The 23,502-nt window shown below is 38.3% G+C and overlaps 1 protein-coding gene across 1 annotated transcript in view; it reads right to left on the reverse strand.

Annotated features, from left to right (window-relative positions):
- TBCEL (tubulin folding cofactor E like) overlaps positions 1–23,502 on the reverse strand; it is an 80,281-nt gene that overhangs the window by 44,694 nt on the left and 12,085 nt on the right. The window contains exons 2-6 of the mRNA XM_065881260.1: positions 13,895–14,044; positions 12,083–12,222; positions 5,792–5,973; positions 4,234–4,490; positions 628–754 (exon numbers count right to left, since the gene is read on the reverse strand). Of these exons, the coding sequence (XP_065737332.1) occupies positions 628–754; positions 4,234–4,490; positions 5,792–5,973; positions 12,083–12,222; positions 13,895–14,027 (839 nt within the window). The 5' untranslated portion in view covers positions 14,028–14,044. The remainder of the gene's footprint in view (positions 1–627; positions 755–4,233; positions 4,491–5,791; positions 5,974–12,082; positions 12,223–13,894; positions 14,045–23,502) is intronic.

The following is a 23,502-nucleotide window of genomic DNA, read 5'->3' on the forward strand; positions in this document are numbered from 1 at the left end:
TAGTACACAAGAGAACAAATCAAAACTCCGTGGCCCTTTAATCTTAGTCAAGCCTTACTGCTGCTAAAGGCACATACAAAAATAAACCCTCATGGGACATTTCAGTAGTCTGGGGGAGGCAGAGGCTGAGACACGAAAGGCAGAGGAGTCAGAGGAAGAAGGTAACAGCATGGTGGTCACATTTAAGTCAATCTACATGAAGAAGAAAACACAGATGCTACTCTCGGTTTTACACTAATGAAACAGCCCAATTTTCAGGTATTTACACTTTAAATGACTTCTATGTTAACACAGAAAATAAGGGTAACTAAAATAGAGTTGATTCCCTATTATACCTACTTTTTCTTCATGACCCAAAACAGGATTTCAAATAAAGTATAAAAATAGAATAGATTTGTGAGGGAATTTTTCAGTGGTCTTGGCAGATCAATTATATTTCATTTTTCTCATCATATTGTCTTCCTTTTCCTCTAGGACGTGGAGCTACAGAAGCAGCTTCTTTAAGCAGCCTGTTCTAGAGATGGATAAACACACAGTGCACTCCCCTCACCCCCAAACAGTGCATTATCCCTTTAATGAAACAACAAAGCCCCGAGAAAAGAAAGCAGAAGAATCAGTACAACAGACCTGGCTATTACCAATTTCCTTCGCTCCTCGGTGGTATATGGCTGAAGAAGAGGAATTCCTAACAACCTCACTTCTTCAAGTTTAGGGAATGAGTTTAGTTTGTCAATGTCTTCCCAGGACCGCAAACCTAATTTGAGAAATATATTGTTTAAGTAAATCCAGAAAAGCACACAAATGAGAAGATAAACATAGCAAAAAAATTTATTTCCATTAATAGGTTCTGAAATGTTATAATGATCATAAACTAGTTAGAGATCCTGAAATTTTTCTTTATCCAAGGAAAGAATGGAATAAAACACCATAAAAACTTCCCTGCAACCTCTCTTAACCCTGTGATCCCAGTGCTCAAAGGACGCCCTTTATTCTCCAACATCCACTCATCTACTGATTCTCCACCCAAATGGCTGGTAAAGGGGGTCACTGGTGGTTTAATAAGCAGGATGGATGCCATGATTACATAATTGAAAAAGTGATGTGATCAACTCTTTCATCAGACAGAGACTCAGAGAACATAACTGTTGATCAGAGTGGACACTGCCAGCGTAAATTGCTACCTAACAAACACTAAAATGGGCAAGGTCAATAGAACCCGAAACTAAATATCATCTTTCAACTGTCCTCATTGTGGGGACAGGGAAAACAGGTTCAAAATTTAGAACAAACAAACAAAATCAAAAACAAAAAAACTGAACCCTTGGGTAGGAAAACATGAAACAAATTAAGATTGTTCAGACCTAAAAGGAAACTCTTCCTAGAGCTGTGAACAAATGTATCATCCTTGGCACTGGTAGGAAAAGTATCCCTGTAATGAGGAGGCTGGTCAGTTGTACAACACATTAAATCCATTGCAGAAAACAACGCAGTCCCTTCCTATTTCTATCAACCTTCAGCAAGGGTAAAGGCAGTGGAGCAGTTTGTGAGGACCCTGGTGCAAAAATTATCCCAGGTCACTGTCCTCTTCCCTTCAGAATGGCATTGCCATCTAGGAGGAAGAATAGAGTTAGCTCAAGGGATGTCAAGTTGTGAAATAAACAGCTTCCTTATGCAAATCACTTGTTTTTAAGACTTAATTCCCGCCCTTGTAATCTCCGTGGTGGAATAAACCGTTTATGTTTTTTCAGTTATAGGTCAGAATTATTTTTACTTATGTAGTTGTTTTAAAAATAGGCTGAAAGACAATACCAAGAGAATGAGAGGAAAATCCATACACTGGGAGAATGCATTTGCTAAAGGCATACTGATAAAATATACAAAGAACCCTTAAAACTCAACAACAAGAAAATGAACAATCCGATTAAAAAATGGGTGGAAAACCTGAACAGACACCTTGCCAAAGAAGATATACAGATGGCAAGTAAAGCATATGAGAAGATGTTCCACATCATATGCCATCAGGAAAATGCAAATTAAAACAACAATGAAATACCACTATACACATATTGGAATGGCCAAAGGCCAAAACACTCACAGCACCAAATGCTGTCAAGGATATGGGGCAACATAAATGTAGAAAGGAACAATAGAAAAAAATCAGGTGCAGGTAAGAGGGTTGCTGTAGATTAAGAGAGTATGTTTTATCTGTTAAAGATACATACTGAAGATTTTAAGGCTGAAATTACATGATTGCTGAAATTTGCTTTTAAAATATTCCCTCCAAAGGCAAAACAGTATGGGGGATAAATACAGGAAGCAAGATGCTAATAAATGTTGAAACTGAAAAAAAAAAAAAAAAAAAGGATGTGGAGCAACAGGAAGTCTCATCCATTGCTGGTGCAATGCAAAATGACACAGCCACTTTGGAAAAGAGTTCGGTGGCTTATTTCAAAACTACACGTACTCTTATCATATGATCTAGCAACTGCACTCTTTGTTATTCACCCAGATGAACTGAAAACTTACGTCCACACAAAAACCTGCACATGGAGGTTTACAGCAGCTTTATTAATTAAACCAAAACTTGGAAGCAATCGTGATGCCCTTCAGTTTGTGAGTGGATAAATAAACTGTGGTACATCCAGACAATGGAATATTATTTAGTGCTAAAAACAGGAGCATTCTATTAAGCCATGAAAAGGCATGGAGGAAATTTAAATATGTAATAGTAAGTGAAAGAAACCAGTATGATTCCAACTATATGACATTCTGGAAGAGGCAAAACTATGGAGACAGCAGAAAGATAAGCGGTCGCCAGGGATTAGGGGGAAGGGAGGGATGAATAGGCACAGAAGATGGTTTGGGCAGTAAGCTATGTATTATGTACAATACTACAATGTGTGTCATTACAGATTTGTCCAAACCCACAGAATGTACAACACCAAGAGTGAGCCCTGATGTAAACGATGGCCTTTGGATGATGACGTGTTAATGCAGGTAAACTGAAAAGTGTCACTTAGGTGCTGGGATGTTGATAGCGGGGGAGGCTGTTCCCATGTATGGCAGGGAGTATACGGGAGCTCTGTGTACTCTCTGCTCAGTTTTGCTGTGAATATAAAGACTCTAAAAAATAAGGCTTATTGGGGCTTCCCTGGTGGCGCAGTGGTTGAGAGCCCGCCTGCCGATGCAGGGGACATGGGTTCGTGCCCCGGTCCGGGAAGATCCCACATGCCGCGGAGCGGCTAGGCCCACGAGCTATGGCCGCTGAGCCTGCGCATCCGGAGCCTGTGCTCTGCAACGGGAGAGGCCCCAACAGTGAGAGGCCCGCATACCGCAAAAAAAAAAATAAATAAATAAGGCTTATTAATTTTTAAAAATAGGCTAAAATATTCATTCCTGTGATATACAGAATCAGATGGCAACAAACTGGTAATCAATTATATGTAAACACTAGAAAAGGAATGTGAGAATTTGAAAGCCATAGCAGGTTGGGATTCCTCAACCTAAATCAAGACAAAAGTTTAGTTTGTAATTCTCTGTACTCTTTTTACCCTGCCTTTTACTATCCAATTCATCAATTTCATTTCACTCCTTTCATAGCATGACCCCTTTAATATACAAAATAATAGCTAATATAATGCTATGCCAAACAAATATTTGATAAATACTGATATTTATCAGAGCATTTATGGAAATGAATGCCTTAAATTTAGCTAATCATTAGGCATCTGCAGGCTTCCCTGGTGGCACAGTGGTCAAGAATCCGCCTGCCAGTGCAGGGGACACGGGTTCGAGCCCTGGTCCGGGAAGATCCCACATGCCGCGGAGCAACTAAGCCCGTGCGCCACAACTACTGAGCCTGTGCTCTAGAGCCCGCAAGCCACAACTACTGAGCCTGCGAGCCACAGCTACGGAAGCCCATACGCCTAGAGCTTGAGCTCCGCAACAAGAGAAGCCACCACAATGAGAAGAGCCAGCGCACCGCAGTGAAGAGTAGCCCCCGCTCGCCGCAACCAGAGAAAGCCCGTGCGCAGCAACGAAGACCCAACACAGCCAAAAATAAATAAATTAGATAAATTAATTAATTAAAAAAATATAGGCATCTGCATGTCACTCTTGAAATTCATCCTGTAAGAAGGCAGAGCTGTGACTGACAGAAATACACTTCCACTGTATTTCATGCGTAAGTTCAGATCAATCTGCATGTAGAATGAGAACAAGCCTGTTCCTCACCTGCCTTGTGGAGGCTGATGGATCGCAGATTAGGAAACAACCTAGCCAATGAATCATCAGGCTCCTCAATAGCATTCACATGGTTGTTGGCCAGGACGAGGGTATCCAGTGAAGGAAACATAACTCCTAACTTGCGTATTTCAGTCCAGTCTTGGAGGTTATTGTCTGTTATATGTAGTAGCTTAAGAGAAGGACAGCAAATAGAAGGACAAGACACTGTTTCATAGTCATTAAGGCACAGGAAGAGCTCTTCCAAACTGCAGAGAAAAAAGGAAATATTTCATTGTTTAAAGCAGTTAAGTTTCTACTCTGCAGCTATTTTCAGTCATTCAATAAATAAGCGCCTACTATGTATGAGACTCTGCTAGGTGTTGTAGAGAAAATTATAAAGATGTCTTTCTGAAGGTTAAAATACAGCTGGGAAGACAAAACCTAAAATACATAAAACAGCAGAGAATGATATAACCCAGTACTAAATTAATTTTGTGCTTAAGTAAATAAGTGCTAAATGAAGCAGCACTAACCGTGAGTACAACAGTACTTTATATAGGAATAGGATTGAAGTTGTGGTTGGAATAGTCAGGAAAGGATGCATGGCCTTGAAGGAGGGGTAGACTTGGGTAAATTGAGAGGACACAGAAGGAAATTCTAGAAACAACATGAACAAGTATTTAGAAAAAGAAATAATAACTATCATTTATTGAATTCCTACCCTGTGTCAGGTCCTGTGCAGGTGCTTTATAGACTATACTTCTACTTCTGCAATTTTATAGACAATTATGTTCATTTTATAGACAAAAGTTTATCAAAGGTCATAAGGATAGTAAGTGGAAATGGGATTTAAAAGCTCATTCCATGCCATGCTAGATGTTGCATGCAGTGAGAAAACCAATCTCATTAGAGGGAGAGTGAGAAACTAAGATGGAATGAGTAAGTTGAGACCAGATTCTGAAAGGCTTTCATAGTTTCCATATTTAGACAGTCAAGGAGACTACAGCTTCATATATTTCTTTAAACTACTTCCTTTTAATATTTATGTGCATATGCAAAGAGAGATACAAACAAAACAGAACAGAGCATTTCTAAGCTGACAAAAGTATAATTTCCTGCTTGAATTATTGAAAGGAATACTAGGTCCATTTTCCCATCATGCAAGCTAGGCACTTAATCATCTGAGTGTTAATATATTTTAGAGACACTATGATTTTTTTTCCCTCCCAAAGAAAAGTGCTAAGGCAAAATTCTGGAATCAGGTAATCAGAAGATTAAAATGGAAAAAGGCTGGGTTGATCTCGAAACGATAAGTGCTTCTCAGGGATATCTTCTCGCCAAAGGATGACATATCCCATGTCTTGGTGCTACCCAACACTGAACAAGTATTCCAATGAAAATGTTACTAGATTACCCTCACAGCCTCATTTAATTACTTCATTTTTCTAACCTCATTCTCCATTCAATCTGCAGTTCTAGTATTTCTGAGATGGGAGACCAGCAGTAACTCTATGTACTAACACAGACGGCAACATGGCTCCCTCTCCATCATGCTCTCTGGGCTTACTCTGGTAACTCCTGCAGTATCGTGTGGACTGTCTCCCAAGAAGCTTTGCTGTTGTTGAGAACAAGTTTTCGAACCCCGGAGAAGGACCCGGCACACGTTCTTTCTAAAACCGATAAATTCAGAGGGTTGGAACTCAGGTTTAGAAACTCCAACTGGGGAACATTTGACACAATTTTACTGACCTGTGGAGAAAAAAAGGAAAAGCATATCAGGCAGTAATCAGAGCTTTTAAACAACAATCATACTCAAGAAAACCTAAGTGAGTGGGTCTCCAGGCAAAGGGCCATTTGCATTATGGAGTCCTATTTAGTGATAGTACCCGCAGAGAGGCATAAATAATTGTGACAAATCATGGTAAATAATTTAATCTCCTTCTATGAAATAGTAGCATAACTGAAAATTAATGGTAGAAAAGAAAAATTTTCCATGTTACCTTTGGCAAAGTTTTTGATTCTACTCTGTATAATATTCTCTTCGATATCACTACATGATATTTTGGAGAAAAGATCATTCAGATGACATTTTAGGCTACAAGTTTTAAAGAGCTGGGATTGGGTCATGTACAGTAATTCTCTTTGAATATCTCCTTCCTTCCATCCTCAGTAGAATACTAAGGCTAATTAAAGGTTTATTAAAGACTACATGGTAACAATTCAGGTATTCAAAATTGATCACATAGTCACAATCACTTAGAAAACAGTTTTGGCTTGGTTCAAAGATGCACCAAACTTTAAAATATATTTACTCAGAAGTAAAAAGCATCCATAACTATATTACAAAAGAGAAAACATGATCATCAATTTAATGATTTAGCTAGCAACTTGGTAGACAGAAAAAAAGAAAAGGAAATGAGCTTTACTGATTACTGACCTTAACTATTTGCTCTGCATTGTACTAGGTTTTTAAAATATAACTTATTTCACTAAATTCTCAAAACAACTTGCAAGATAACTAATATTCTTTTATTTTAATAAATGAGGAAACTGAGGCTCGGAGACGTTAAATAATTTGAGTAAGATTTCAGAGTCACAAAAGCCAAACCTAGGATTTAAAAATCAGAGCCATTGTTCTTTCCAATAAACCACAACAAGTAAATCATAAATATAACCAGAAAAAATGAAGAACTAGCTTAAACAAGTATGATATAAACACTAGAAGCCCAGTAAATGTATTAAGCATCAATCAGCCAGGCAACATGGTAACTGAAAGTTATGAGAAAAGGAGTAGAACAGAATAGTTAGGATTGGTTTTAGAATCAGAAAACCTGGACTCAAACCAGGTTCTAACACTTCCTAGCTGTGTGGTTTGACTAGTTACTTAGCCTTTCCAAATCTCAGTTTCCTTATTTGTAAACTAGAGAAAACAGTTCCCATCTATTTTACAGTATTGTTGGTAGGATTAGATGAGATACATGTGTAAAGCACTTAACAGTGATTGGTACATATTTTAGAAACTTGTTTCCATACCTACTGCCCAAGAGAATGTAAAAGCAGGGATAGTACTTACCTGGTTCACTACTGCAAAGTGGGCACTTAATGTTTGTTGATTAAATTAATGGCACAAAACCATTTAATAAATGTAACTATGACTAATAGGATATGTACAGTATGAACCAGTATCTCAACCCTGATTATATGTCATATCACATTTATTTAAATATGTCATATTTAAAATAATTATGAGAATTTTAAAAATATACTGATTCCCAGGAGCCACCATAAACTACTGAATCAGAAGCTTCACAGGTGGGACGAGCTTCATGGCTGGGACCTGGATACCTGTTTGTTTTCAGAGCCCCATAGGTAATGACAAAAATGTATCCAGTGTCGAGGACTATGGGGAGAAAGAAAAGGCAGTCTGCACTTTACATTAGGTCTGTGTACTATGTACTGTACAGTTTAGGAGCTCTAAAATCAGTGGGAAGTAAATTAATTCCAAGAAGGTTCGGAGAAGTATGTAAGAGGGAATGGTCTTCACACACACCAGTTCATCTATTCTAACACAGCGTCTGAAGTAGTACCGTATTTATTTTCATCTTATAAATGAATAACTAAACTATCTTTCAGAGGAAAATATACTAGGCTTCAGTTTAAAATGTAAAAGATTCATACCAGTCAGCATATATTTTCCTGTTTGGTCTCTTCTGTGACCAAATGGTAACAAGCATTTGTGTGATATATGGCTAGGATTTGGAGTTTAGTGTGTGGCCACGACACAGCTAAACAGTCCACACAAGGACCAATCCTTCACCGCAGTCTACCACCTGGATACCAATATATGAAGGCCTTTCATACATAAGATGATGACTAGCTATGCTTCACCTCTTTTAAGGGCAAAAAAAAAGATGAAAAGGAACTGTGCTCCAACTACAGCATGGAGAATAACTGCTAATTATAGGTACAACCCTAGTTAAGTAAATAACACATAAACCTTTGCTAACCACAACCCTTCATATTTTATTTTTGTAATAAAGAAGAAAACACCCCCCAAAGTGGAGACTATCAGAGTCTTTGAAGCAATTTCTGAAAGAATTCCCAAAGCTGGCAGATACATGATGTGATCTTCTTCATAGTCTGCATCTGCGCTACTGTCCAATGAGAATAAAGATTTAAAACAATGACTCAGCAGCCCTAGAATATCCTAAACAAGATAAAATTGGACTATAGTTTAATAATCCAAGCAGGAAAAATAATATATGTTAGAAGTAAATATTTTCTTTAAAAGGTTAAAATTAGGGCTTCCCTGGTGGCGCTGTGGCTGACAGTCTGCCTGCCGATGCAGGGGACGCAGGTTCGTACCCCGGTCCGGGAGGATCCCACATGCCGCGGAGCGGCTGGGCCCGTGAGCCATGGCCGCTGAGCCTGTAGGTCCGGAGCCTGTGCTCCGCAACGGGGGAGGCCGCGGCAGTGAGAGGCCCGCGTACCGGAAAAAAAAAAAAAAAAAAACACGTTAAAATTAAAAAGGATTTTGTGTAACCTTAAATTAATGATAATATTCTGGAAAATATTGTATTCATTACACAGGTAAATTTATTCATGGTAGAAAATATCTTAATAGTAAAGGCTATTATTATTCAGTGAGTGTCTAGGGCAGTATATTGACTTCTCTTTTTTAAATTCTAAAAATAAAGACGCTTCTAGCTGGAGTGAGTTCAGGACACTCACGTGCAGAAACATGGAGATGAACTTAGATCACCTTTTAGATCTCCAAAACTCTATGATTTAATAGAGGACCCTCTACTCTCAGTTTTGAAATGGAAGAAACTAAAGTTTTAAGAAAAATGGGGAAAGGGTAGTAAGATAACAATCTGTAATTTATACCCAAGCTATTCTCTATCTCACCCATGGTGAATTCCTCCCTCCTCTCAACTGCTTAGTGTAATGTCTTTTATAAAATGGTTTTGATAAGGAAAGGAGGAAAAAAGAGGTACCTTGGGAAAAGTCAGACAAAAATCTACTCAGCCAAAAAATTCAAATCAAAAGCTAAAAAATGCATCATTTTTTTATACATAGATGCCCAGTTTTAGATGGACAGAGACAAATCTTTGCCTCTCCCCAAAGCATTACACTTCTCGCTCATATTTATATTAGTCTCTGAATATAAAGCAGCCAGTAGTTTAAACTATCAAAGAAGATACTCATAACATTAGTGATCATTCAAAAACACTAAAAGAACCAACTAGATTATTCTGTTCCATGTTGGTATATCAAATACTGGCTGAAATAAACTTAGTTAATGGCCAGGGACAAATGATCTTCTGGGTAATCAAATACATGGGTTGCAATGGGTTGCAATGTAATGTCTCAAAACTGTGACCTATGAGGCATTTTGCAGCTTGGCAAAGAGTTTAATCAATCCTAAAAATCAATATTCTTTCGTTGTCGGTACTTCTCCCATCTCTCTGTGTTCTGATATATATTCTAGAAGATTGGGACGAACTACAGTTAAGGCTAAGGACAAAACATAAAGGAATGATGAAAACAAAAATAAATGGAAACCTGAAAGGCAGCAGCAACAAACATTCATTTGAAAACTGCCTGAAATCAGACTATAGGGCACTTACAGGAATATACAAACCGAGCACCAACAGAATACAAATAAACATGTGACCCTCTGGCTGTATCTGTCAATGTGAGCTGGAAAATATTCAGTGGAGACCTTTGTCTAAGCAGAGAAAAGGCTGAATCACCTAGTGTAAACTCTTGTGTTCTGATCCATGTTGACATTGTTCTTCTGAGGTAGCAACTATATCACTATTAAACTGTTTCTACCAGTTAGCAAAAGCTTATGTATGTGGTCAAAGTATAGGTCAAAGCACAAAGCACAACACCTTTATGAAATTTTTACTCCCAAAGAAATAAATTTAGGGGAATCAGCCTGTGAACATAGGAGCTGAAATGACTCAGGGTAAGAGCTGGTCTGAATTGTCACCCATGCAGGTCAGAAATCTCACCAGAGGCTCAGCAGGACTCCTGAGGGAACTGTAGAGAAGGAGGATGAACAAGGTCGCTCTCTTTGCATCCGTGCATGTGGACAGAGCATGCATGTCAATTCAGCATCTCAAAGGACCCAGAAGGCACAGATTGTAATTTGTTGAACAGTGAACTATAACAGTTGTTTGGATAAGTAACTCAATCAATAATTACATGGACAAATAGAGATTGCTCCTTGGAACAGCCAAGTAAATCTGTATATATTAACACATGACTTAGAAATCAAGTGACATGCATCTCAAAGAATTTTGGTAAACATCTCAATAAAAATAGGAAATATAACTGGTAGCACAGATACCAGATTAAACAAGACTATGAAATAGACGAATATAAGAAAAGCTAAAGAAAAATGGGTTATAGATAGATTTTTCTTAAACAAGAAAGCTGTCTTAGAATCTGTATCATATTTAATATCTACCAAGTGTCTCGATGATTAATTTTATCAACAGTCCTGTCTTATGGATGATAAAGGATTAAGTGAATGTCTTAAGATCACAGGAAAAGTTAGAACAAGTGGGCCTGATCAAACCTTAAGATACAATCATTTATTCATTAAGGCATTCAGCAAACATTTGAACGCCTAGAATGCCAGGGCTGATGATAAAAAACAAAACCCTGGATAAGATCATGGTCTAGTAGAAAAACTGTCAAGTAAGCAAATGATTGTGCTACATTGTAATGAATCCCTTTATAGCAACATGATACAGGTGTTAGGATAATCTAATTCTGCCTGAGAGTCAGGGAAAGTTTGAGAGGAACAGCAACTTGGGCCAAGTCTTGAAAGATACATAGGAAGCAACTTGGTAGACAGAGGAGAAAGAGAACAGTAGATTTAGAATGAATAAAAGCAAGGAAGCTTTTCATGTCCACATTTATCATGAGCTGCAAGAAAAGCACATGGCTAAAGATGGAGATAAAACTCTAGAAATAGCAAAGGGCCGTATGATAGAGGGTCACACTTAGAGAGTTCAGACCATAGTTTGTAGGTGGTGAAGAGCAGCGAAGGGACTTGAAGCAGGAGTTTCATAATCACACTTCATTTATTAAAAGCAGTCTGGTAGCACTGTAGAAGGTTAGCTTAGAGGAGGCAGAGTAAAACCAGAGTCAGGAAAACCCATTAGGACACTTTTCCAATACTCCAAACAGGAAATAAGAACCTAAATTAAGTAGGAAGAACTATTTTTCTCTTATTCTTAAGGGTAGCTTCTATCAGGTCACGCTATAATCAGGTAGGTAATGTTATATATAATAATAAGAGAGAATGTCATAATACTTTTATTTGTGCAACTTGGCTTAGAGTTACTCTGAGGTCAAAGGCATCAGTTGTATCAAATTACCAGTGCGACTTAAAATAAGGAAAAGTTCTAAAAGATTTGGAATAAATTTCAGGAACAAGAATAAATATTTTTATAGCCTTAGGTTCGAGCTCCAGTAATTTTTATGTCAATTTATAGTAATAAATATAGAAGTAGTAGCAGAGAATGGGCACAGGATGTGTAAACTAGTGAAACGGTAGAGGATTTAATGCACTGTTAGCAATCTAAACCTCTGCGGCCTCATTAACCTCTTGATGCCTGGAATAAAGTTCCTCAGTGCTTTTCACATTAATGAAAAACAAATCAGCAATAACAAGGTGCATCGAAAAATCACCATAGAGACAGTTGGAGCAGTCAGTTATTTCTCTTGAGACATACAGAGGAGAATCTCGAGCGAGAACCAGGATTCCGCAGCATACGTATCAACGTAAACAATGATACAGTGAGTTGTTCACCGAAATGCAGCAGTATAAAAACTTTACCTCGTGCCAGTCTTCGAGTCTGTTGTCAGAAAGATCGAGTTCTGACACGTGAGCACAGAAGGCAGCGATTTCTTTTTCATCCCCTGCACAGGTTATTCCACAGCTGTTCAACACCAGCACACTTGGGAGGTTGAGGCGATCTGAATCATGGGAGAAACAAAATACTTTCTCCGTCAGCCTAATTCTTGTCTACATACATTCAGCCACCAGGAATCAAGATCAAATTGTGTGAAATTACACAAGGACCTTGAAAATATAAGATATGCTGGGATCCAAGGGTACTGAATTCTAAGGGGAGACAGCCAAATATGGCCCAGGAGATCAGAAGAACTAGACCAGTACCCCCAAAAAGCCCTGTAGGTTTCACCTCCTGGCAGCATTGTTTATCTCAACTGCCAACAACAGAACCATCATCCATGCTGTCACCTTATCATGTGACACTAGATCCATGTGATTCATGTCAGGGCCACCACTGTGTTCTTATTGGCCTCAATTCTTTCTTTTTTTAATTTAGTTCAAAAGTATCATTCTGGATAGCTCTTTTCTCTCTGTCTGATTTGTATTTTCACTTTCTGTTGCCTCTGGAAATTATCTCAAACCATTAATAGTCTATCTGCTAAACCACTTCTGTTCTTCAAGTTCATATCACTCAAGGAATCTTCCTCGCTTACGTGGATCCATTTAAAAAGCTGTATCTTTCTCCCATACTTGTCCATCAATCATTCCCCTTTCATATCCATGTAGAATTTGTCCCTTATGAAAATCAGACTTTTAAAAATATATAATTATAATGAGAGAAAATGTTTTAAAGTCTTAAACCATTCAATGAATTCAGTCAAACTATTGCTTGTTCAAAAGTATGTCAATAAAATCACTCTTCCTATCTCTAATAAAAAGGATAAATATGAGAATTCAACCACTCTTTTCCCATTTGGTACAAAGCCAAGGCTCACAAAAGTATATTTCATTAATGGAAGCCTCGAATAATACGAACTTTCAACTTAGTACTTTCCACAGAATCAATTTTCTCAGAATGGGAGTGGACCCTGAAAAAATGAGCAAGTAAGAAGTCCACTTCTTTCTGCTGCTTCAGTTTATACGGATTGATAAGATAGTTGCATTGAGAAATAATAAACATTCAGTAACCTTTGGACACAGGAACTAAAACACTGTTCAATATTCATCTCCCATCACTACAAAGAACTACTTCCAATAACAATTAATTACAACATCAAGCTAAAATGCAAACCAAAAACACACCTTGCACGTTTCTAGTTGTAGATCTTTGCTCACATAATAATCCCCCTCCTAGAATGTCTTTATCTCCTCTCTAACCAAATTCTACATTCTTGAAGGGTTAGTTCAAATCTCGCAGCTCTGAACCCTTTCTTGATCCTATAAATTAACTCTCTAAATGTCTTTCCCAATCACTGTGCCGTTCATTTGACTCAACATAAACTACCTTGTGTTATTATATATTTTTGTAAATGTGAATACATTGTAATCCAATAAGCTGTAAGGTCACTGAGGGCACAGGCCAGGCTTGTACTATCTGCACCCTCCGAGTTCCTTGAAATATTATCACTCAAATATTGCTCTCACCCTATGAGTGCAACTAGAATGCCTTTTGGCCAACCTGCAGGAAAATAAATCCTTTCAGGTTTTCAAAAACACTGAAATCATAGCAAGGGAGAAAGACTATTCAACTCATAATTCAAAATAAAGGGAATCATTTGCAAATAAGGCAATATTCTGGTTTAACGTCCTAAGTAAGCTCCAGTAAAAAAATGTTTTAGGCCCCATCTTTCTTACCTTTCATAGGAGAGCCCTGAGGTGTGGCTGGGACATGGACTCCCATCCCAGGACCACGGCGGTAAGGAAAGTTTTCAGGACTATATTTTTCACATAATACTTGCATAAAACTCCTCCCACTAGGTTGATCCATCTTCCTTTCCTAAAATTCTACAAGAAACCAAGAAATCATCAAAATTTATTTATTTACTCATACAAGAAATATTTATTGAGAATCAATTATTTGTAAGGTACTAAGCTAGGCACTGCATACACATAAGACAGGCAGGGAGAAGAGTTAGATGCTGCAAAAATACAGGGGAAAGATGATGAGGGCCCAAAGTGGTACAGTGGTAGTACAAATAGATTTAAGATGAACTTAGAAAGCAAGCTTTTCAGGAGTTATAGGGGCTGAGGGGAAGGTGGAGTCAAGGCTGACCCCCAGGTTTCTAGTACAGGAGACTAGGTGACTAGTGACACAACTAAGAAAAAAGAAACTATGGAGAGATCTAGGTTTAAGGAGGAAATTGATGAATTCTATTTTATACATGTTCAATCTGAGGCATCTGTTTCAGGGGAACAGTCTGAAATTGGGTGAGAAATGTGAGCTAGCGGCAAAGATTTGGACCTCATCAGGAAATATCATGAATGAGAATAATAGGGCACTAGAACTCTCTGGGACACTGATATTTAAGATACAGGCAGAGGAAGCAAAGCCATGACGGCAAAGTAAAAGGGATGATCAGAGAGCGAAGTGTACAGCCAACACTTTGAGAAGTTTTGGTGAGAAGGGGAGGAAGAAGATGGGCTGATAAGGTAGGCAGGAACAGGAGAGAGTACAGGATTGGGGGCAATTGCCAAGATCTTTCCTCTTAAAATAGGAGAGAACTGAATACGGTTATAGATTATAGAGAAGCAGCAAGTACAGCTGGAGAGTCTGAGAATGACTGCTGGTACCTGGTCCTAGGAAAAACCAGCAGGAATGGGCATTAAAAAACTTCTAAAAGGCTGTTTGGTACTACCCATCTAGTACTCCGAACTGTTCACCATTGGTGGTGATATATTTACTTCACCATGCTGCACTGGTTTGCTTTTGCTTATACAGTTTAATTATACTGAATGTTAGGCATCTTTCTCGTGCGACTGTCCTAACTCCACCATTACATTATGAAGGGGAGCAGTGCCATGCGATTCTACTTTTTCAGTATTGGTTCATAGCATCTGGCAGAGTATACTACACACGGTAAGGGCTCAATAAATGTTGCTGAGAACTAAAATCACGAGCCTCCAGTATGCTGAGCGGAAAGAGAAGATGCAGGATCAGGAGTGGGTTTAAGTCCCACCCGGTTCTACCACTTAATAGTTTTGTGCCATCAGGCAAGACAGCGTATTTCTCTGGGACTCAAACGTCTTATTCTGTAAAATAAGATATTAATATCTATACTGCTTGGAGTTCAGCATTACTGTAGAGCTCTAAAATGTACAAGTGCACTATTGAGATTATAGAGCTCTTGTAAAGCTCTAAAACACACAACTGTTATTACCTGTAACAGGAATTTGTAGTATGGTAGAAAAAGCACATAAACAGAAAACTTAGGCTCTGTCATTTACTAGCTGGGTGAAACATAAGCTAGTTAGCTAGCCTCTCTCTACTTCAATTTTCCCACTGTGGATGAGCTAAAATTTTCCTCTTGGGTTTGTAACAAGAATTTGAAAAGGGCATAAATATAAAAGTGGTCTTTAAACTTGGCCCATTTTCTAGATTACTACCAGGACCACGAGTATTGTACTTTGTGAAATCAATTCACAAATGCCTAGAACACAGAGTAGACACTCATTGAGCACTTGTCCAAAAGTTTTACCCATACTTAATTTATCAAAGTTTAGACTACGTAATACATTTCATAACAAGTATATCACAAGTCACCTTGAAAATACAGGGCTGCCCTCGGTCAGGGTCATCATTTGGGAGCTTAAGAACAGAGCCTGTTTTAGGACAAGAGAGTTTGTTCTTTCTACCCAGAGTGGTAAGTATATGCTGCTGCCCTCTATCCCAGCACTGTGTCAAAAGTGAACTGTGTGGGTTCATCTAGGACTCCAGGAACTTTCAGGTGGAAAGGTTCTTTTTCAATGTAAACTCATCACCAACAGCATACAACACAGAGCAGGTGCTATGCCACTAGTGACAGGCATCATAGTTCTTATCAAAGACCTGTCTCAAGCAGAATGCCAACAGAATTTTCAGAAATGTTTAACAAAAAGTCAAAGAAGTTACACTGCTATCTTCCATGCAACTGGCAGTTCAAAAGAATAAAAAGTGTGTGGGAGGGTGCTGAACTGTCAGTGTCAAAATAATAGTCACCGAGTTTAAATAGCATCTTTTAACTGAGCTTCAGAATCACTTAAACTCCAACCTCTTCGATCCAAGGGCAATAATCCTATACACAATTTATTTATTTATTTATTTTGCGGTACGTGGGCCTCTCACTGTTGTGGCCTCTCCCGTTGCGGAGCACAGGCTCCGCGGCATGTGGGATCTTCCCAGACCAGGGCACGAACCCGTGTCCCCTGCAACGGCAGGCAGACTCTCAACCACTGCGCCACCAGGGAAGCCCTACACAATTTAAATATAGACAAGCTGAGTGTGGAATTAAAGAAACCTCAGCTAAAATTGGAGTCTGGACAGACCTATAGGCAGAGCCCTCACCCTTGCCACGCAACATTAATTACTCCAAATGGGAAGAGATGGAGGCCTACATCTCTGACAGGAAAGTGTTGCCTACTTTACTATCCAGCGGGAAGAAGAAAACTCTTTGCTCAGTGACAGCCCAGCCAATCAGAGACCACAACAGCCCAGCCAACCTCCATACTTTGGACTCCCAGCTGCCTCCAATGGACTGTTTGGTTTTAACACACTCCCCCTCCCCTCATTTCCCCTATAAAAGCAAGTTCCCCTTCCTTGTTCTCTGGATTTGCCTGTGGTCTGCCACAGTTTGCACATCTCAAATTGCAAATCCTCTGGCCATTCCCAAATAAACTGGCTTTCGCTGGTTAAATAACTGGCTATTATATTATTAAAATTGATATGAGGGATGGTGAGGTTAGAAACATATGCAAGTCAAAATAAGTGTTAGTAAGCAAGCAATCATGGGAACTGAAAAGTTACTCCTTATGGCCCCGTGCTTTCACAATGCTTCCAAATAGTCTGCTTTTTTTTTTTTCCTAAAGACTTAAAAGCAATGCCAGTCACCTTCACTGGTCATTTTCCAGGATACTCTATTGGAACAGCATTCCAGGCATGCAGATAGTGTACACAATAATACATGGGTTTTGAATTAGAACATTAAGACTGCAAAATGGATCAGTGACATAAATCTACTCAAAATCTGTTGGGGCAGTTGGAGGAGGAACAGTAAGTGGGAAAGGAAAACTGAAAACCAAATAGATTGAAAAACGAGGACATACAGGATGGAAGAAGATCTTTAACTGGAGACTTTTAAACGGGTTTTTTGGAGGTGGAGGGGTAATCTGTGACTTTCTGGCAAGAACCAGTGTCAAATAACATCTGACTACCTTCTACAGTTGGCAGAGGTCTAATACATTTGTAAAAGTGTGCTGAGTTGGTGCTTAAAGCCAGGGAGCCAGGAATCTAGGGTGATGTTGCTTGGTTCCATTTCCCAAGTCATGGAGTGTGCCTGTGAAAAACTCAACTCCTTTGTGCCTCAAATCCTGACTATAATATGCTTTCATAAAACACTTGGTAAAAGTGCAAGCTGGAGGATAAGGTGCTCAGCCCAGTCACCTAAGTAACCTCAATAGCTATCAATTTGTACTTTCTGTTCCCAAGGTCAGGTCAAAATTAGTATGAAACTCAACACAATTGGAAACAGAAAATAGGCCATGTCTGACCACGAAGAGTGGAAGAGATGCAAGATATAGCCTTATGCTAGTATGCAAGATCAATATTTACTTCACCAAAAAATTTTATGGTAAATTACCACACTTCATAAAGTGTAAATACTACCAGCCTCACTCACAACTTCCAAAAAATATAAATACTACCCCAGAGTCCCAAAACATGCATTTTAAATCTTATAAAAAATAGGTTTATCTGCCTATATATGCACAGACTACCTCCAGAAGGATAAAATAGAAATCAGTAAAATTAATACCTGTGGTTGACTCCAAAGAGAGGAAATGAGGAATAAGGTGAAAAGGAGATTTCCTTCTCACTGTTCAACCATTTGAACAGCCTGAACTCACCAGGTGCATACATCACCCTTTTTTTCCATATATTATCTTTTCAAAATACAAAACATTTTTAAGTGATTTATCTGGGAATGACCTAATAATTTGTCAAAGTATTTTTTAAGTCCTCATTATTATCAACTGTCTGTGAAAAAAATGCCAAACCCGACCATGTGAAATATATAATATTAACTTTTAAAGGAATTGGGAATTGAGGAAGAAAAGAAATAAAATGGATGGCCAAACGGAAATACTTTTGTAAAAGAGCATTGGTAAAGAAAAAGAAAGCAGAACAAAACACGTCTGAGCCTCAGAACTAAACTACAATCAGAATGAGAGGTAGGGTTGAGAAGAAGGGGGGAAAATGATTCGTGGTACTCTCAAAGTCATTACCATGGCTTTAACAAGGGCAAAGCAAAAGCTCCACTATGAAGTGTACAGAGGGGTGGGAAGAACACCCTCAGATCTGCCATGTTGCTTCCTTTGCTAGCCAAGTTAAATGTGTTAATAAAAGTTACCCAAATAGTTCATCCAAATTACTCAAATGGTATCCAAACTATTGTGACTCTGGAACCACAAGGGCCCCAGCAGGCAGAGGTTACAAAGCCATAGCCTGAAGATGCTGGGGAGCTTCAGGCCTCCCAGTTGCCTTCTGCTGTGGAGACTAACAAAAGAATGGGGCTTCCTACAGCAAGATGCAAGTTACTGGAATAATAAACAGTTGGGAACTGATTTAGAGTTCTAAAAAATAAATTGCAAGAATTCAAAATATGCATTAATGTAGGATGAGGTTAAACACCCAGGAAGAGTTTTCATAGCATAAAAATAATAGAGAGGAGGGAAACACTCCCAAGTAGCTTAAAATTATTTTCAGTCATTTGACATGGACCCATTTATATACAACTAACCAATCTCATCTATTCATCAGAGAGGGCAGAGAAAACCACATTCTCAAAGCTACCTGCCAATATTTTGCTACCAAATATGTGAAAATCAAACTTAGGTTAAACATTTTGGCCAAAGGCTCCACAATTTCACCTTAGGGTTCCTTTGGTCAGATGACATTTCATTCCAGGCATTTTTCTCTTCTCAGGTGCCTATCTCCTTTACAAGACAATCTGAGAATAAGAATTTCTTTACCACTTGTTTAATAAAAATGGAGACAACAAATATGTCTAGTTTTCTCTCCTTTTTGCACCTTATCAAGTGGTTCCAATTAGGCTTATTTGCCCATTTATTCGTAAAATGTGTGCCCTCACAAAGCTTACAGTCTCGTGTGATTCCATTCAACAAACATGAACCAGACACCAAATCTGTGCCAAGCTAAATACTAAAGAAAGTGAGAATGAATAAAATCCAAATGCTGCCCTCGGGGCATCCAAAACCTAGAGGGAAACACAGGGAGATAATGCGTACCTGAAATAAGCCACCCAGAAAATAGTGAATTCAAACACGAGAAGCAATTAACTTTTTAGAAGTATGATCAAGGAAGTAGGAGGTGAATCCTGAGCCATTTTGAAAGATAACAAAGATTAGGTTAACAGGTTGGAGAAGAGCATTCCAGGCACAGGAAACAACGGAAGATAAACCAGCACAAGAGACATTAAGCAGTATTGCTACAACATAAAATATTTGTGGGGAGCAGGGGAGACAGGAGATTCGACTGAAAGGTGGACAGTGGTCAGCTCATGTCTGACCTTGCTCAGGTTTGACTTTATCCCATAGAGATAAAAGTAAGAAAAGTTTTGATAGACTGCTGTGAATATTGTGCAAGGATGTGGGTGACCGATCTTTATGTAGAATATCAAGGGGTCAAAAATGATGAGAATTTAAAAATCCCTAAAGGACTGGGCAAGTAGGAGTTTGTTTACCTTAGTGGAAGCACTTTCAGTACAGACAAGGGAGTAGAAACCATAGTTTAGGGGGTTAAGGAAGTAAATAAATGAAGACAGTAAGTATAGACCATGCCTTTGAGCAGCTTAGATGGAAACAGAAGAGATGGGACAGATGATGAAGAAAAACCAAGCGTTCAGAGAGAGAGACAGAGCTGTTATATCTTGTTCCTTTTTTAAAAGAACAAAAGAGGAATTTATAGGCTGAGTTTGGTGGGTAGGGGCATGGAGCAGGTCAAAAAACTAACAAAACAAAGCTAAGAAAAACAAATATCATATATTAATGCATATATGTGGAATCTAGAAAAATGGCACAGATGAACCGGTTTGCAAGGCAGAAACTGGAGACACAGATGTAGAGAACAAATGTTTGGATACCAGGGCAGGGAAAGTGGGGGGAGTGGGGGTGGGGTGGGATGAATTGGGAGATTGGGATTGACATATATACACTAAATGTATAAAATAGATAACTAATAAGAACCTGCTGTATAAAAAAATAAAATGAAATAAAATCCAAAAATAAATAAATAAATTTTAAAAGAACAAAAAAAACAAAGCTAAGGAGGAAAATCTGGATAGTGTCAAAGAATCTCTTAGTATTACTAGCTTTCTCAATTTTGGGAAGTTTTTTTTTTTTTTAAGCCCATTTAACTTTTACTTTATGGACTCCTAACCTTATCCCTGCAAAACTTCCTTTTGTGAAAGACCTCCACTATATCTAAACCCTGCCAGATTCTTGGACATTTTAGGTAGCTGGGACTTTAGTTTGTTTCCTAAATCTTTCTGATCCTCAGCAAAAGTGTACCCAATAAAACATAATTACTCTGGGAAAGTATATGTGTATTTTACATATTTTTACCTCCAGGAAAGATAAAAATGAATAAACAAATAAAGGAATGGATAAAGAAGATGTGGTGCGTACAGACAATGGAATACTACTCAGCCATAAAAAAGAACAAAATAATGCCATCTGCAGTGACATGGATGCAGCTAGAGATTATCATACTAAGCAAAGTCAGAAAGAGAAAGACAAATACCATATGATATCACTTATATGTGGAATCTAAAATATGGCACAAATGAACTTATCTGCAATACAGAAACAGACTTACGGACATAGAGAACTGACTTGTGGTTGCCAACGGGGGTGTGACTGACCGGGAGTTTGGGGTTAGTAGATGCAAACTATTAAATTTAGGATGGATAAACAACAAGGTCCTACTGTATAGCACAGGGAACTATATCCAATCTCCTGAGATAAACTGTAATGGTAAAGAATATTAAAAAAGAATATATTTATGTGTATAACTGAGTCACTTTGCTGTACAGCAAAAATTAGCACAACACTGTAAATCAACTATACTTCAATTAAAAATTAAATTAAAAAATAAAGAAAAAAAGGGTCTATTGATCAGCTTTTTTCTAAATAACTGCTTTAAAAATACTAGCGACATACATTCTGAATTTTTAAAACTTACCAACTGAAAATAAGCAAAAAACCTATAACCCCATGTAGATGCAGTTTCACTTTTCATTAGCTAAGCTAAGCATGTAAATAAGTGTCACCAAAAAGCTTTTCTTATCTGAAGCGTATTTAGAGCCACAGCCATACCAGGAAGCTCTGGTTGACCGATTTAGAGAGTAGATTAAAAGCCTGAGGATGCACTTTATGGTGTATATTTTTTCAGACCATTTTTTCCATACTATATAGATACATGATTTTTACACAAAGATTAAATTACTTTTAGATACAGAGCTCTGTAACCTGCCTTTTCACTAAACAGCTCATGAAAAACTTTCTATATCCATAAATATATACATATACAATCTTTTTTTTTTTTTTTTTTTTTTTTTTTTTTTTGTGGTACGCGGGCCTCTCACTGTTGTGGCCTCTCCCATTGCAGAGCACAGGCTCCAGACGCGCAGGCTCAGCGGCCATGGCTCACGGGCCCAGCCGCTTTGCGGCATGTGCGATCTTCCCGGACTGGGGCACGAACCCACGTCCCCTGCATCGGCAGGCGGACTCTCAACCACTGCGCCACCAGGGAAGCCCTACAATCATTTTTATGGTCTGTAGAGTATTCCATTAACAAGCTTTTGCACCTGAACTCATGAATGACAGCAATCTCTCCCATAAAAACACATTAAAGACATTGTCCAAGTCAACATACTTAGGCTAGACAGTCTCATTCTGTATGGCACTTCTACCTTCACTTATCATAAAGTACATATACCTGCAATTCTATCTCAGTTACCTCCTTGAGCATTATGTAATATACCTAAGTGGATGCCTTCTTGGGATGAAAAGTAAGGAAAATAAATTAGTTCTAATAACCTTTCAGAACTCTTCTGTAGAATTATAGTTTACTAATTCACAAATTGACTCTGAGTATGCCAAGTGCAAAACTTGAGCGTAGCTGATAAGTCCATTATCATAACATACCACACCACCATGATTTCACACCCTACTATGAACCACCCTATTTCTCAGTTTCCTTCTCAACTGTATACTAAACTATATCCAAGTGAAATAATGTAGCACATCAACTTTTTTTGGTAGATTATTTTTTTTAATTAAAAAAAAAATTATTTTTTAAAATCCAACATTGCCAAATGAAATGTGAATTCAGACTCCTGGTCAGTCCTTGAATTGGGCTATTAGTAGGGCACTGTTACCCTCTTCACTTATCACAGCACTATGCTTCTCCTTAAAAGTACCACAGGTATTAAAATATCTAATCCAAATTCTTTATTTCATTATATTAGTGGCACCAAAATATCTAAAACTGTGACTCTACGTTATCAGTGAGTACAGCCCCAGAGCTGTCTGTATTTTCTACTAAAGAACTATACTGCATACAAGGCACATTTGATGTTGGACAAAAGACAAAGTTTTCTCATCCACAACTGCAAATTAGCAAACAGGACTGATTCTCACGCTAGTAGTCTATTCTATGTAGCACTCAAAATTTCTGATCCAAATGCACTAGCCCAAGAATTTTATTATTTTGATGAGAAAGTATTTGAGAGGAAAAAAATTTAAGAAAATACTGCTATTTAGATGTAAGTACCTCTTTGTGTGAAAATATTTCTAAGAACTTCTTTCTTAATTCCTGTAGCTTCTAACTGTCCAGAAATGTTGGCTTACACCAATTGTCTATATCCCTATGAAATTAGGCATTTTAGAATGCAGAAAAGCACTTTCCACCAACTTTCAGCAATCACAACATAAAATCTTTAATATTCACCACACCCCTTACTTCAATAAATTCCAAGGAGAGTCTGCCCTTATCCCCCTTCCCAACCCCTTCCCAAACAAGTCTGCATCCATCCCTACCTTTCTATGTGGCCCAGATTCAATCTGGGAAAATCTCAAGGCTTTTATGTTGCACTTACTCAAAATTCAGGAGTAGAAACATTTACTCTTGAATCGATGCTCCCCAAAAGCCAAGTGTCCCCAAACTGAGATTAACAATCATTTGAAAGACT

The sequence above is a fragment of the Phocoena phocoena genome, chromosome 8, assembly GCF_963924675.1.
Source record: "Phocoena phocoena chromosome 8, mPhoPho1.1, whole genome shotgun sequence".
NCBI lineage: Eukaryota > Metazoa > Chordata > Mammalia > Artiodactyla > Phocoenidae > Phocoena > Phocoena phocoena.